This window comes from Amblyomma americanum, chromosome 7 (genome assembly GCF_052857255.1).
Source record: "Amblyomma americanum isolate KBUSLIRL-KWMA chromosome 7, ASM5285725v1, whole genome shotgun sequence".
Taxonomy (NCBI): domain Eukaryota; kingdom Metazoa; phylum Arthropoda; class Arachnida; order Ixodida; family Ixodidae; genus Amblyomma; species Amblyomma americanum.
The window spans coordinates 21,095,114-21,109,180 of record NC_135503.1 but is presented as its reverse complement, the minus strand read 5'-3'; the positions used below and the strand labels follow the sequence as shown (position 1 = coordinate 21,109,180).

Genomic DNA, 14,067 nt, shown 5'->3' with positions numbered 1-14,067 from the left:
CTTCTGTGTGCGAGTAAAGCGTGGAACTGACTGCGGGTGCAAAACGTGCTAACAAAATGGGTAGTGCAGAACATCTGGAGAAGCAAGAATACTAAGATATCATTTGAAATAAGCACATTCGAATGGCGCCGGGAGGAGGTGTGAGCAGGGAAAAGACGAGGCTAGAGCGGGAGCCCTTTATCACGAGACGGGCGTGATATACATGTCAAGGGCGGTGATATTAGGCTCAGTATATAACATGGTTCCCTATACGATAAAAATTACAAGAGCAGGCAATCGTTTTTGTTGTCTTCCGTGCTAGCAAATTAGCGGGCTGCTGCCTCCTTATGTGCGCATAATTCAGTTATGCTACTGTGCGACCGGAACACCATGCAGTATGCTGAGCAGTCTGTGGTCCATTTTCGCACCTAGATGGAAGGCGTCCCGCGAGATATCCTATAGACTTTTACAAGTGCCAGTCAGTGTTCGGTAGAAGCCTCTTGGGTATTTGGGTGCATTTTAAGTCTGCAAGGCAACGACAGCGGCAGCATATATACCTTCCTGTTCGGCTTCCCAACAAATCTACACACGTTCTTCACAATTTAACACACCTTTATTGTTCACTGGGCAGAAGCAGAAACGATTTAAACAGTCCCTGAATCATGTAAGCTCAGCATACCAAATACTAATGGTTGTAGCCAAATCGAACAGCGTGTGACCTGGACGAATGGAAGCCTCCTCAAATGGCTGACGAAAAGTTCCACGTGCACATGCTTTTCTTTTTTTGTTCTGCTGCATTGACTTCATAAATCATCGCACAGGACAACGGTCCGTCTGACAAGATCTTCAAATACTGCCTTCTCTTCTTTCCAGAGGATCCGAGCGGGCATTTCTCCCCAGCTGGTTGCGTGTGGAGGGAATGAGCAAGAGGAGTGCGTTTTCAGCAACACGGCTCTGGAGACGTAGCAGGCGTCGAGACCGAGCTCGTCACTGACGAGACGACACGCACGATTCGACACCACGATCTACACCAGCCACCTGTTGCCCTCCAGCACAGCAGCTCCCGTTTTACAGCGACATAGCTGTATACCAATCATGCGGGCTTTCCGGCGTCGCTAGTGACCGTAACAAAAACGTAATGGCCTCACAGTGTAGTGAAGTCGCAAAATTGTGTTGTACAGTGAAGGAAACAAACAATGTGAATACGCCATACACGCTGCGGAGGCTCAGTGGTTAGAGTGCTCGGCTGCTGATCCGGAGTGCCCGGGCTCGAACCCGACCGCGGCGGCCGCGTTTCGGTGGAGGCGAAACGCAAAAGGCGCCCGTGTGCTGTGCGATGTCAGTGCACGTTAAAGATCCCCAGGTGGTCGAAATTATTCCGGAGCCCTCCACTACGGCACCTCTTTCTTCTCTATCTCCCTCCTTTATCCCTTCCCTTACGGCGCGCTTCAGGTGTCCACCGATATGTGACACAGATACTGTGCCATTTCCTGTCCCCAAAAACTAATTTCATTTCGAAACGGCACGATGTCTCAACCGCCTGCACCACGTGACGTCACGTGGTGGAATACTTACAACGTGGTACTTAAACCGCATGGTACTGTAACGTCACACGGCTGTCACAAATGACACAGCTAATGCTGCGACGCGAAGATGACACAGCTACTGCTGCCACCTGTTGGCGGACTGAGAGCCGAACGACGTGGTTTTCTTGTCTTCCGCGCAATATTCATTGTGCACGGCCTTCCTCACTTATAAATCACGCAGTGATTGATGCATGTGCCAGTTGAACGCATGAACACCTTTCGATACAAATGGGTCTGAAATATGCGGATTTGATTTAATTATTGGCTCTTTTATAATAAAAAACCTAAGCCAGTTGCACGCATGAACACCTTTCGATACAAATGGGTCCGAATATGCGGTTTTCTTTAAATTACTGGCTCTTTTATAATAAAAAAATACATCTCTTAAATAGACGGGTGTACTATTGCATCCGAGTGAGCCAAATGGGGCGGAAGCGGGTCATGACAATGGTTGCTGCTGCTCTCTTATTGAGCTGTGCTACCCATGATACCTGCTGCTGGGCCAGCTGGTTGATTCTGACTTCCATGAATAGATGCAGCGTGACAGCAACAACACAGTCATCCTAACCTCTTTCTTGTGTTGCCGCTGTCGTGCTGTTTATGTTGCTGAATGACTCGGATGCCCTATGAGTACCATAGCTTCGCTCTCCACTAGCTCCAAGCACCCGGCCTCGGAGAGCTTGCCAAAGTTTCGACAAGAGGACTTTGTCTGTGCAAAGCGTTCATCATTGGCGGGGTTTGATGCACCTCTATTGTAAGTATCCGAACTCTGGTTTAAAAACTTACCGCAGTTCCGTTTTGCGGCACCCTTGAGAAATAATTATAATTTTAGTTATTCCAAGTTTCAGATCTTCCAAGGTAGTCTTTTGAAGCTTGTGCAAATAAATCGACAGGATTGTGTGTTCTAACAATGCGAAGGTGCTGGTCGCAGTTTTACGGGCGCCTGAGCCATCGTGCATGCCATCTAGTAGCTCACCGAACCAACCAACCAGTAGCAAATATGCCACAGGCCCAGCACCACTAGCGCACTATACCAATAGCCCAATTATCAGCAAACCAACAAGGTCCCAATTTGCGCACAGCCACCACACTGACAATCCATCGAAGTTTTACTTATGTACACAGATTCCATTTGTACGGACTCGAGCGCTTACTCGCGCGATCCCCTTCTGGAACGATCTGTCTTGTGCTCAGCGCGAGGCATCGTGTACCACACTCAGCGCTGGAATTTCCGATGATTTCTGACGGTGACGTACAACGCTGCATTCTTCTGAGAGACCAGTGCCTGGCTAAACGACTTCAGGCAGAAATAGGGTGCCTCGATGCGCGGCGCTGGCATCGAGGCACCCTAGACAGAAAGGAAGTGAAACGCCACCTGCCGCGATTGAAATAATCTAGACACATGGAGAGAAGGTAAAGTTCCTGTATAACAGAGCTTGCACAGTATAACTCTATACTTCATCTCACAAGTAGTTTGCTGCGTCGTGGAACCTATACTGTGATCTGAACCAATCAAAACGGCTTGCTGCATGAAGGTGTTCCTCCGCGCCATCTTCCCGCGACTGGTGGCTCCATCACCGGGAAGGAAAGAGCACCAGTGTGCAGCGCCCACACGCGGGACACTCAACCGACTCGGCGGACGCCATGTTTGTGGCGCACCACTTTACAGCAGGCCTCCGCAGTGCTGTGTTCGTGCGGTCTTTTTCTGCCAATTTAACCCGCGAATAAAAGGCTAGATGTGCTTTCCAAACAAGAAGACAGAACTACGTTTCCAATTGCTGACCACTATAACTGTTTGAGAAATAGTTGAACACTAGTTGAACGGGGCAGGAGGAATCTATAGAGAAGCAGTTTTTCGCGTATGGAAGGACGGGACATTTTGAAGGCGTACGGAGGGACGGGACTCTACACCTCAAGCACTGCATGCCCCGAGAATATATTTTACTCCTATACGCATGATGCGCCATATACGCCGTAGTAGCTCTTCGGAGCACACGCTGGCACCGACGGGACATTGACTCAATCACACGTATGTCAGAATTGGAACCGAATAATAGATTACCATTTCAACCAGCTCCGAATGCCTGTCCATCAATGGGTTATAGCACAGCCTTCGCTCGCGGAAAATTTTGGTCGACACTCCATCAGAACTGCTATTTTCCCAAAACAAGAGAGCTTGTTGAAAACGCTATTCTTGTCAACAAACACGCCGTTGCACCCGCTACCGCTAAGAACTGTGGGCAGAAAGCAAGTTCACTACGCTATATTTCGCTGTTCGGTGAGCACACATTCTCTACACATGATCGTATTCTCGCTAAACTTTTCGAGAGCGCTTTCTATAGCCTTCCTGAATTCAGTTATCTCAAAGCAATAAATAGCTCGGACTCAACTGCCCACATCACATCAGAAATATCGCAAACGGGTTGACCTATTCGGCATTTGAGGTTGTTACAGCATCATCAGCGCGAATGTGCCCCTCATAAAACCAGTGCCTGGAAGAATGGGTCCAGATGAATCGCTTTATGTCGACTGCCTTTTCGGATCTTACAAAGAAACCTGAGTGAGCTCAAGGTTTTGCCCGTTTTCTTACCTTCCTTGGAAGCTGCCTGCGGCGACGTGGTTTCGCGACGTTACTCTGGAAATCAAGCACGAAACCCGGAAATTTCCGAAAGTGAATGCACGCGATTCGCTCGTTCGCACACACCTAGAACAACGCTTCTGAAGTCGGTGCCACCTAACTGGTCGTGAGCGAAAAATGGCGCATCTCGGTGGACACCCGAACCGCGCCGTAAGGAAAGGGATTTTAACGCGACAGCGTAAAAGATTGATTGATAGATGGCTTGATTGATCGATTTTTCCTTCCCTTGCGGCGCGATCCAGGTGTCCAGCGAGAAATGTGAGACAGGCGTCATTTCCTTTCCTTGAAAGCAATTTTTATAATTGGTGTTTGGGGAAAGGAAATGGCGCAGTATCTGCCTCATACATCGCTGGACACCTGAATCGCGCCGTAAGGGAAGGGATAAAGGAGGGAGTGAAAGAAGAGAGATGCCGTAGTGGAGGGCTCCGGAATAATTTCGACCACCTGGGGATCTTCAACGTGCACCAACATCGCATATCACACGATGCCAGTGCACGTTAAAGATGCCCAGGTAGTCGAAATTATTCCGGAGCCCTCCACTACGGCAATTGTTCATTTCATTTTCCTTCCCTTACGGCCCGGTTTGGGTGTCCGCCGAGATATGCTAGACAGGCGTCCTTTCCTTAAATTGCCCAACGGGCCACGCTTCGCGCCGAACGGGCGATGGCGTTCCGTGTACTCCTCGGCAACGCTGCGACCGCTGTCGTCTCTCTCCTAAAGACGAAGCTTAAGCGTCCTCCAATTTTTGCAGACTGAGTACCAGTGGAAACTCGTTAGCCAATCTCGTTTAATTCGGACTTCCCGTTTATTCGAACTAGTGCTTTCGTTCAACGTAACGTGCATAAAGGAAAGCCCGGTCAGCCTCCCTTGATACGGACTTCGAATTCAAATTTACCCTTATAGGACGCATATAGTATGCGTGAAACCTGGCAACCTAAAGCATAAGCTGGATTGAATCGTGACCGGTGCCATGGCCGCATGGCGCGCAGACAAGTGGTCGGCGCGCCAGGTGGCCCAGAGAGACAAGACACGCACAAGAGCTGGGTAACTTTATTTCGCAACAGAAGATGAAGTTGATGATTCATTTACAATGGCGTTGAACAGTCATTATGATGCAGAATGTTTCAAATGCAAAGCACTTGCCGCGACGTACCACTGATAAGTTGTTGCATAAATTACCCCTGAAAACAAGTGCGGGCATGCATTCATTATAATTAACACAGAGTTTTACGTCTCACTAGGTGTTATTTTTTTTTCGAAATTTTCACTTTTTTATTTCTATCGAACATTCACTTCATGAAGTGCTCAGAGAGGAAAGCAAAGCAACATTTGAACAACAGGCACGTAGATCAATGACAATTTTTCTTGAGAAAGAAAGAAAAAAAAATGTCGACGCTAAAGACAGCCGCCAGAAGCACGCAGGCAGATCGATATACAGAAACGTTCGCGATGTGAAAAAGAAAATGTTTAACAGGGAGAGTGACAGAGTTTGCTTTGCAGATGATTGCAGTCGTGAGTTCTACCATTAAAAAAAAAATTCACCCAGACTTTCCAACTTGACCACGATGGACGCCAGACACTTAAAGGCGAAATACATCTATCTTCTAACACCACAACTGTGTGTAGCATTTAAAAAGTTCAAATGGGCCCTAGAATGGTATCGTTTACCATCGAAGATGCCTACAGTTGCTAGAGATAGCTTTAGTGATATCTTAAACCGTCCCACCCGCGGACCGGCGGATGCGCGAAGCTACACAGCTTGGTTCCTCAAATGAGATCGAGAAAAAAAACCGGAAGGAAATAAAATACGAAAGAAAGGCAACAGCAAAACAAGAACTAGAATGCATGACCGTAACAGCAACTGGCAATGATAACGCTAACAGTTACGCATAGTTTACGCGGTGCAGTGGCGTGACTCTCGGCGTTAACCGCGAACGCATCGCCCGACGAACCTCACCGCCTGAAACCGGGGAATTCCCGCCAAAAAAAAAATTAAAGAAAGCGCGCCCCTCGAGGTATAGAAGACACGTTTATGACGCCCGTCGCCAGCCTCGCATTGGCCAGACTCTTCCCAAGACCACAGGGTCGGATGTGCACATTTCCTCAGCCCCCGCGCTATTACATGGTACAGTTATCATGTGCTGCGAACGTGAAAAAAAAAAAAAAACGTGGGAAAAAAGTCACGAAATAAAAAGCCATGCAAACCACGGATCGTCAGCTACTTGTATAAGTGTGTTGAGAGAGCCGTTTAACAAGCTGCAATGAAAACGAAAGATGGATGCCCGACTGAAAAGAACATGCTGGGAAAATGAGTGGGGAAAACTGAGGTGCAAAACGGCTAATGCCGCGACAGTTCGCATTTTCATTTGGGGGAGGGAGACTTGGGCTTCCGCATCGCCAGAGATGCTATAGGCGCCGAGCACGCGTGTTTTACAATGCCAGACCCGGGGGACGCGCTTCGCATCCGGGGAGCGTAGACGGAGAGAGGAGGAACACTGGATAAACGCGAAGAGTAGGGAGGCGCGTCGAAGCTCGGACTTCGGTTATCGCGTTTAGCTTCCGAGAAGGTTATGGCTATACAACAAAGTGTAGAGGGCGGCCACTTCCTTGCAGCTAGTCGATGTGTTTGAACAGTATGTCCCCACTGTCTGAAAACAGCGTGCGTCCCTGCACTACGGCCCCTGACATGAATTGCCTCACATGACTGCGCAAGCCTAAGCTCGTACAGGAATTCCACATAGCTTGGCGTTTTTTCTCGAGACAGGTTGAGCTGCGGCGAGTAGCGTCTGTCGAACACGAGACGCGCACTGCTCCCTGGAAACATGCGAACGGCTAATGGCCCTATAGATGTGTCGATGCGCTGAGCAGTGTGCCGTGACGTCACCCGACAAACAAAGTCACTGGCAGCAAAACAAAAAAAAAGCCATCCTCGAGTTCACGAGCGCCGCAAACAAAAACAAAAATCTTTTCGAGCGCGAAAAGGGACCACGGAGGCAGCGCGATTTCACGCTGTCGTGCATTTTCCTGCCTACGTTTCGTGGAAGGTTACTATAAACGCGGAACAACACAAGGGCAATAAGGTAACAGGAACACTTCAAAAAACAGCAAAATAAAGAAATAAAGACGAAGTGTGGATCGACGAGTATGCGCATGCGTCAAGTCGATGCAACTGCAGTTTCCTCTTGTCTTCGCGAGTCCTTTGTGCGCTTCCCATACCCGCCCAGAAACCACCGACTTGCATAATTTCGGTTTAAACGTTTCCTCCCCTTACGTAGCGAGAAACGGCAGTCGGCACCTCTGTTGCGATGTTCCCGCCAACCCACATACATTTTCCTCGGCCGCACAACCAAAAGGCACACGCATCGCGAGCTAGTGTTACGAAATAAAAAGAATGCGGGAAAAGTGACGGGTATGCAGCTGACACCAATCTCTTTCGCATGTCGCCGCATTATGCTGCCACCAGTCGCCATCTGCCACATATTCCGGCAAAACTCGCTTTTGCGTTGTCACTCGTTACGTCAGGCACCTGATTCAGGTTAGCAAGAAAGCACGAAAATATACAATCGATAACGATAGTAATAAGACTCCCGTGGAAGTTATAATTCTACCTAAATCTTCCCCGCTCCGGTTCATACCCATCTCACTGTGGTCTGCGATGCCCCGAATCATCACCTCGCCTATCTCCTCCCCCGACTCTGACAGCGGTAAAAGAGGCAGTAAACCGTTAAGACATGCACATACACAGAAGAACGGGTAAATGAGAATTGAAAATAAGAGAAAACGGGGGGAAAAAGAAAGAAGAAAAACTCAGCCATCCTGCGAGTGAGTAAAATGAGAAAGCATTCTTGTTTTTCCCGAGACTCTTCTCCGCGAGAAAAACCCCGTCGTATTCGTTGTACAAGTGCAGAGCTGGCGCCAGCGTTGCCGACCAAATCAATTTTATACTCGGAGTGACAAAAAGGAGTGACTTTTTTTTTTTCCTCGTCTTCTTCGTGTTATAGAGAGCTGGTTAAGGTCAGGGAGGTTAGGCATGTATATCTCTCTGTATATTTATATCGTATATGTATATTTATATATATATTTATATATAATGTATATATATGCAAGGAAAAAGAAAAAGGGGAAGTTGGTATGTCCACGAAGCACTTTTTTTCCTCTCTTCAGCAGCAACTTGCACACCTTGCATTAGTTTTCTCGATTTTTTTTTTTAACACCAAGAAAACTGGAATCTCTCTCGTCGATACTGGGTGACGGAGGAAAGGCATTTCTCTCTCTTTCAGGGATCCGGGAAAACGGGAGCAACGCGAGGGAAGATGACTACGGGGGGGCAAGGTCGATGACACGGGTTAGCGCATCATAAGCAGCGGAAGCTGCAAAGGAGGCCGCGGGACGAGAGGTCATAAGGCAAGAGTGAAGAAGCAACGGGATGTAGGGGCGGGGACAACACTGGGCGAAAATTTTTAGTTTTAACCTTTCACCTCAAACTTTTGTACGCGTCTTCGCCTATAAGTTACCCTCTGGGAGGAGAGCAACTGCACGTACACAATCACGCACACAAACACACAAACAGCGCACTCGAGCTTTCTTTCGCCTTCACAAAGACTAAGGACAGATGCTGACTCTCGCGACATACAGGTGGGTGCATGGCGTTCACGTAACAGTCTCCTGGTCATGACGAAAAGGGGAGCTGGGGAGGGCAGGCGGCCTTGTTTTACAGTGGGAACGAGCACGGATCTTGCGCGGGAAAGAATGTCGCGTTTTTTTTTTTAACAACTGTAGTTCTCAGCATGCCAAAGCTACAGAGACCAAAAAGGAAAAAAATTGCCGCTTGCGCAAAGGTCAGGTGGGGTACAGTTTGAGCCATTTTTTTTTTCATTGTTTATAACTGGCGCACCGCTACTACGTTTCGCTGCTATACCGCCAGCTCCGGCGGAGTACTGAAAAAACTTTGCTACTAGTATTTGTTTTTAACTGCGCGCCCACAATCTCCCTGTCTTCCCCTTCACTCACTCTCGGCATCGCGCTGTAATGCTAAAATAAATGCTCGTCATATATTTATATATATATATTTATAATATATATATATATCTGAATAGTATTTATATTTGTATACGACTAACGTACAATCCAGCAAGCACTGCGCAGTAACTAACAACCCCGTCGTGCGGCAGCCCTGTCTCCATTTGATTTCTACGCGAAAAGATGCAAGAATAGAAAGGGGGGGGGGGGGGGGGGCAGCGAAACTATTGAAGCAGTTTCCAGAGCAGGGTCCAGAACGACAAAACAAAACATAAACCAGCAAGAAAAATAAAGAAAGGTCGCTCGCACGCTTGGGCAACGTGGCTAAGCACGTCCGCCCCTGCCCCTCCCAAACCCAGCTTAGAATATGCACAAACTTAACGGACGCCTCTTTCCGACAACTCGGTTGCAGCGGCACAACTTGAAGTTCAGCGCACGCATCACACAAGACGCACACCCGCTCTCCCGAGCAGTCAACAGCACTCGAGCGTCCTTCGCTTTGATTGACGGGCAGTCGGCTAGCAGAAACAGCAGCAATGGCAGCTCAGCACCTAACCCACAGACCTGGGTAGGCACCCTCAATGCCCAGTGCCATGAAGACAACCCGAATCCCGAGTGGGGTACCTCAGTACGACGGCGCTGGCATCGAGGCACCCCAACTTTAGGGGACACATGGGCCGCCAGCAACGCCTGCCAAGTTGGATCGTTCTGCTGTGGATATTGTGGATTCGCCAGCTGACTGCGTTGTGTGGCTCGGGAAGCCACACTCGTGTTTCTGCTCGGAACGTACAGAGCAGGTGAACTTTGAGCTACGTTAAAGAACTGGCAATAAACGAAGAAGAAAAAAAACAGCATGCCAAAACGAGCGGCTGCACTTTCAAACAGGTAAAGCGCGTGCACCGACGTAGCTGGGTGAGAAAAGAAACAGGCCAAAACGCAAGAGCCTCTATTCAAGGCCGGTTCCTTACGTACTTTTTCCTTGCTTTTTCTTTCCCTCTTCGCCGCCAGTTAGAGCTATACTTTCTCGTTCGCGGCATAAAAAGCCTGGCCTAGACACCGACACGCACACAGACATACGCACACACGCGCACAGGGTGTCTCGTAGCGGCGCGACAGAACATTGCGACCCACGGAGGAAGCAGCAGCCAAGTTCGGCGGGCCGACAACCAGTGCCAGTGCACTGAGAGTCAAGGGAAAGAGGGGAGGCATTACACGTGCAGGGGTGCGCACATTCGTCCGGCGGTAGTGCGAGCAGCGTGGTGAAGAGAAGGGGTAGCCGGACTTGAGACACACATTACAATCAGAGCGGCGGCGGCGCAGCGCCGTGCACGACGCGATCATCAACAACGGGAATCGTGGGGCGAAGAGAGAGCGCGCGACAGACAGAAAAGGAAGAATAATGAAAAGCGTCATCATCGTGGTGGTGGTGCGCGTCCAATAACTCGGAGCGGGGTCTTCTTCACACAGCAGTCTCCACACTGTGATTGGATGTCGCGTCGCCTTCCTTGGCGCCGCCGGCCGCAGTGGGCGACGACGCCTGCTGCTGCGGCTCCCGGGGTGGGGGTGGTGGCGGTGCAGCGGCGCTGGGCGCCACCGACGCGGCCGTCTCTTCCTTGGGCGAGGCGAAGCCCCCTCCGGCCGAGGCGGACGTGTGCGGCTGCTGCTGCTGGTGCTGCTGCGAGTGCAGCTGAGACCGCACAAAGCCGGTGCCCGTGCCCGATGGGGAGGCCGCCGACGCCTTCCGTAGGAGCGCGGTCTGGTAGGCAGGATTATTGCGAGCGTCTAAGTTACTGCGGAAAGCATTCACTACTCGGATCTGAAACAGGCCAGAAAAAAAGGGCGGGGGACGGGGGGATCCAGGCGAAGACGGGGCAAGGGGCCGAAAAGCAAAGAGAACAACACGGGAGAGCCAGGAAGGCAGGGCGGGAGGCAGGGGGACGGAAGAGAAAGAAACAAAACGGGGGAGCCGGGGCGGGGGGGACAACAAAAAAACGTGTGAGTACCAAACCAAAAACAAAGAGACAGAGAGAAAGAGAGAGAGAGAGAGAAAAGTTCAAAACAAAATGCGGCAAAACAAACGTGAGCGAACCAAATGAAGCTTCGTAACCAAACAATGCTCGCAAAAGACGAACCAAAAATAATGAAAAAAGTATGAGAGGCAGCGCAGCCAGATAGCAGCAAAAAGGCGGAAAAGAGCAGAGAGTTTGTCGAAAAGGCAAGGCAAAGCAGTTGCAGCAGCACCCATATATTGGTAAAGAGAAGTGGCAACCAAACGCATGGCTACTGCCTCGCTCAGGCTGAGAGATGTGAAAAACCGGTTGCTAAAAATACAAGACAGTGCCGAGGGGGAAAAAAATGAAAAATGGTGCGTGGCAATATAGCGCCAGTGCACAGAGGTTGCACCCCCAAAAGCTACGAGACACTAGCTCTACAGACAAGCGCCGTACTATGCTTTAAGACCCAGAGTGGCAGGGCCAGTTTGTGCTCGGGCTCTAGGTCAAATTAAAAAAAAAAAGAGACGGGAAAGCAAGCTATTGAAGCCATTACAAATACTCGCCCGGCAAAATGAGAAGCTCAGAGGAGAACAGCACTAAGAGGTAAACTACTTGAATGTACACATACCTATATAGCTTGCAATCACCGTGACTCAACACTTGCAATCTCCCAGAGACCACAGGCAATTAAAAGAAGAGTGGTCGTTCTCACCAAACAAAACACAGAATAGGCACAGCCACCAGTCACTTGGCTCCATGAGGAGCTGCGCAGAAGGCTTGCATGCACATACCAAAAAATCACATGCATACGATAGCAGCTGGGCAGCAGCGGATTCTATGCCAAGCAGCACACTCCATAGCGGAGAGTCGCTTCAAAGGAGCGAATATAATGGCTTCAGTGCTGCCACGGCCATAGTATCCACTGATGCTATAGCCAGCGCACTTGAGAGGCAAGACGAAAAACACACAGCGAACAAACCTTGCCAAGGTGCACACCCCAGCGAAATAAAGAAAAGCGCTGTGAACAGGTCTTTGCTATCCTCACAAAAGTCAGCCCAGAGGACCTAGAGGTAACCGGAGCTCAAAACAACACGGCGCAGGCTCACACGGAGGTCCTGATGTGCCTTTCTCCTTGTCCGCACGCCTGTTGGCTTTCAGAATAAGCGCTAACAAACAAAATGAGCGGCCAAACAAGTAAAAACAAAGGCAAACACACCGCACTAAGAGTGGAAAACCAAAGCATGCACATGTGAGTCCATGGTTTTGTTTTCTGTTCTGTTACTCAACAAGACTGAGCACTCAAAGAACCAAGCTTGGTGTTACACGCAGCAGGTTGTCCAAAAATGTCAACAACAGGCAGAGAACAAAGGAGAATCCCATACGGGAATGTCTACAGTCAGTTTGTGACAGTTGTGATGGTGCCTGTGGTGGTGAAGGTTGTAGGTTTGTTCCTCCACTGTCCCGCGCAGGTCTCCTTGTCTGACATTCTGTGGGTAGGGGGTTGGTGGTTGTGCCAGGTGTTGTGTGTGAGTGATCTGCGACGTCTTCTTGAGGATCTTGTCTTGGTGCCGCCGCTCCAGTTCTGTTCGTTCACTTTTGTGGGTGAGCCAGAGCTCTGGCAGTTTCTGGTTGTAACCGCACCACTCACTTTCATATGCGTGGCAAGAACAAGGTGCGACAGAGTTGTACAGTTTTTTTCCCCTCTCCACATTTGCACCCTCAATGTAAAATGCGCGTGGCGCTGCGCGTGCTGTCGGTCACATCAGGTAAGAACACAGTGGTGACTTGTGGAAGAAACCAAATGCACAGGCACCACACCCACCCAAACAGCCAAGATAGCAACGAACCTGGCACCAAAGCCATGAACGTTTGCCGTGCCCGCAGTAGACGTGACCGACCAACACGCAACACTACGCAGCTTTTGAATAAGGGGGTCCAGTGTCTTGTATTCCCTCGTTTCTTTAAAGTGAGAGGCCTCCGAAACAAAAAAAGGGCAGCTGTGTTGCACTGTGTATGCAAGCGCTGTCCCTGGCATAACTGTCTGTTGTTCACCTCCTTGTCTCATCTTTATGAAAGTGTGAAAAAAAAAAAAGAGTAATGCCACTGCACACAGCACAGCACATAAAAAAAATAAAAGATTAAACCAAGCCAGAGCAAAGCAGGACATGTCAGCAGGGCACTACTAGCAAACGCGCAGCTCCAAACCGAACTCACATCACAGCAGGCATCACTGCACGCACTAATGTATGAAAGGGACAGACTGCACCCTCTCTCTCCTCGAGCCAGAAAAAGGAACAAAACCACTCTGCAGTGCACGTGGTCGCCGATGCCACAAGACGACAGAAGGGAGCTAAAGGAAGGAATAGAAGCCCACCAGACACATTACACAGCACAGCGTAGGAAAAAAAATATAAAAGAAGCCTCATAAAGCCCAAACCAGAGGCACTATAAGCGTCAGCAGCTGCCGTTGTAACACTGGTAGTAGTAGCAGCAGTGGGAAAACTGGCAGCAGCGGCAAAGACAGCAGCATGCAAAGCACACCACACCACAAGATCAGACGAAGCAAGTCGCCACCACAGCACACGAAGTTGCAACCTAACTCCTCGGCGGAAAGAGACAACAAGCAAGCCTGCCGGCGAGGCGGCAGAGTTGCCATGCCAAGGACGCGAGACCGGTCTTTTAGGCACGCGCCAGGAGAGAGAGAGGAGGGAACTGTCCAGTTCTCAAGGCACAAACAGTGAGAGAGAAGGTCCATGCCAAGTTGCGTCGCAGTAGTGCGTGCCTATAAGTTGAAGGTTTCAACTTACTTGTTTCGCCAAAACATCAGAATGATAGGCCTGCATGCGTAAAT

At 49.6% G+C, this 14,067-nt stretch overlaps 2 protein-coding genes across 2 annotated transcripts in view; one reads left to right on the top strand and one right to left on the bottom strand.

The window, feature by feature from the left end:
- LOC144098644 (sodium- and chloride-dependent GABA transporter 1-like) overlaps positions 1–2,879 on the top strand; it is a 37,985-nt gene extending 35,106 nt beyond the window's left edge. The window contains exon 15 of the mRNA XM_077631444.1: positions 853–2,879. Coding sequence (XP_077487570.1) covers positions 853–945 — 93 coding nt within the window. The 3' untranslated portion in view covers positions 946–2,879. The remainder of the gene's footprint in view (positions 1–852) is intronic.
- A 2,356-nt stretch (positions 2,880–5,235) lies between these two features.
- PMCA (plasma membrane calcium-transporting ATPase 3) overlaps positions 5,236–14,067 on the bottom strand; it is a 289,652-nt gene continuing 280,820 nt past the window's right edge. Inside the window, exons 28-29 of the mRNA XM_077631439.1 lie at positions 14,024–14,053; positions 5,236–11,038 (exon numbers count right to left, since the gene is read on the bottom strand). Coding sequence (XP_077487565.1) covers positions 10,682–11,038; positions 14,024–14,053 — 387 coding nt within the window. The 3' untranslated portion in view covers positions 5,236–10,681. The remainder of the gene's footprint in view (positions 11,039–14,023; positions 14,054–14,067) is intronic.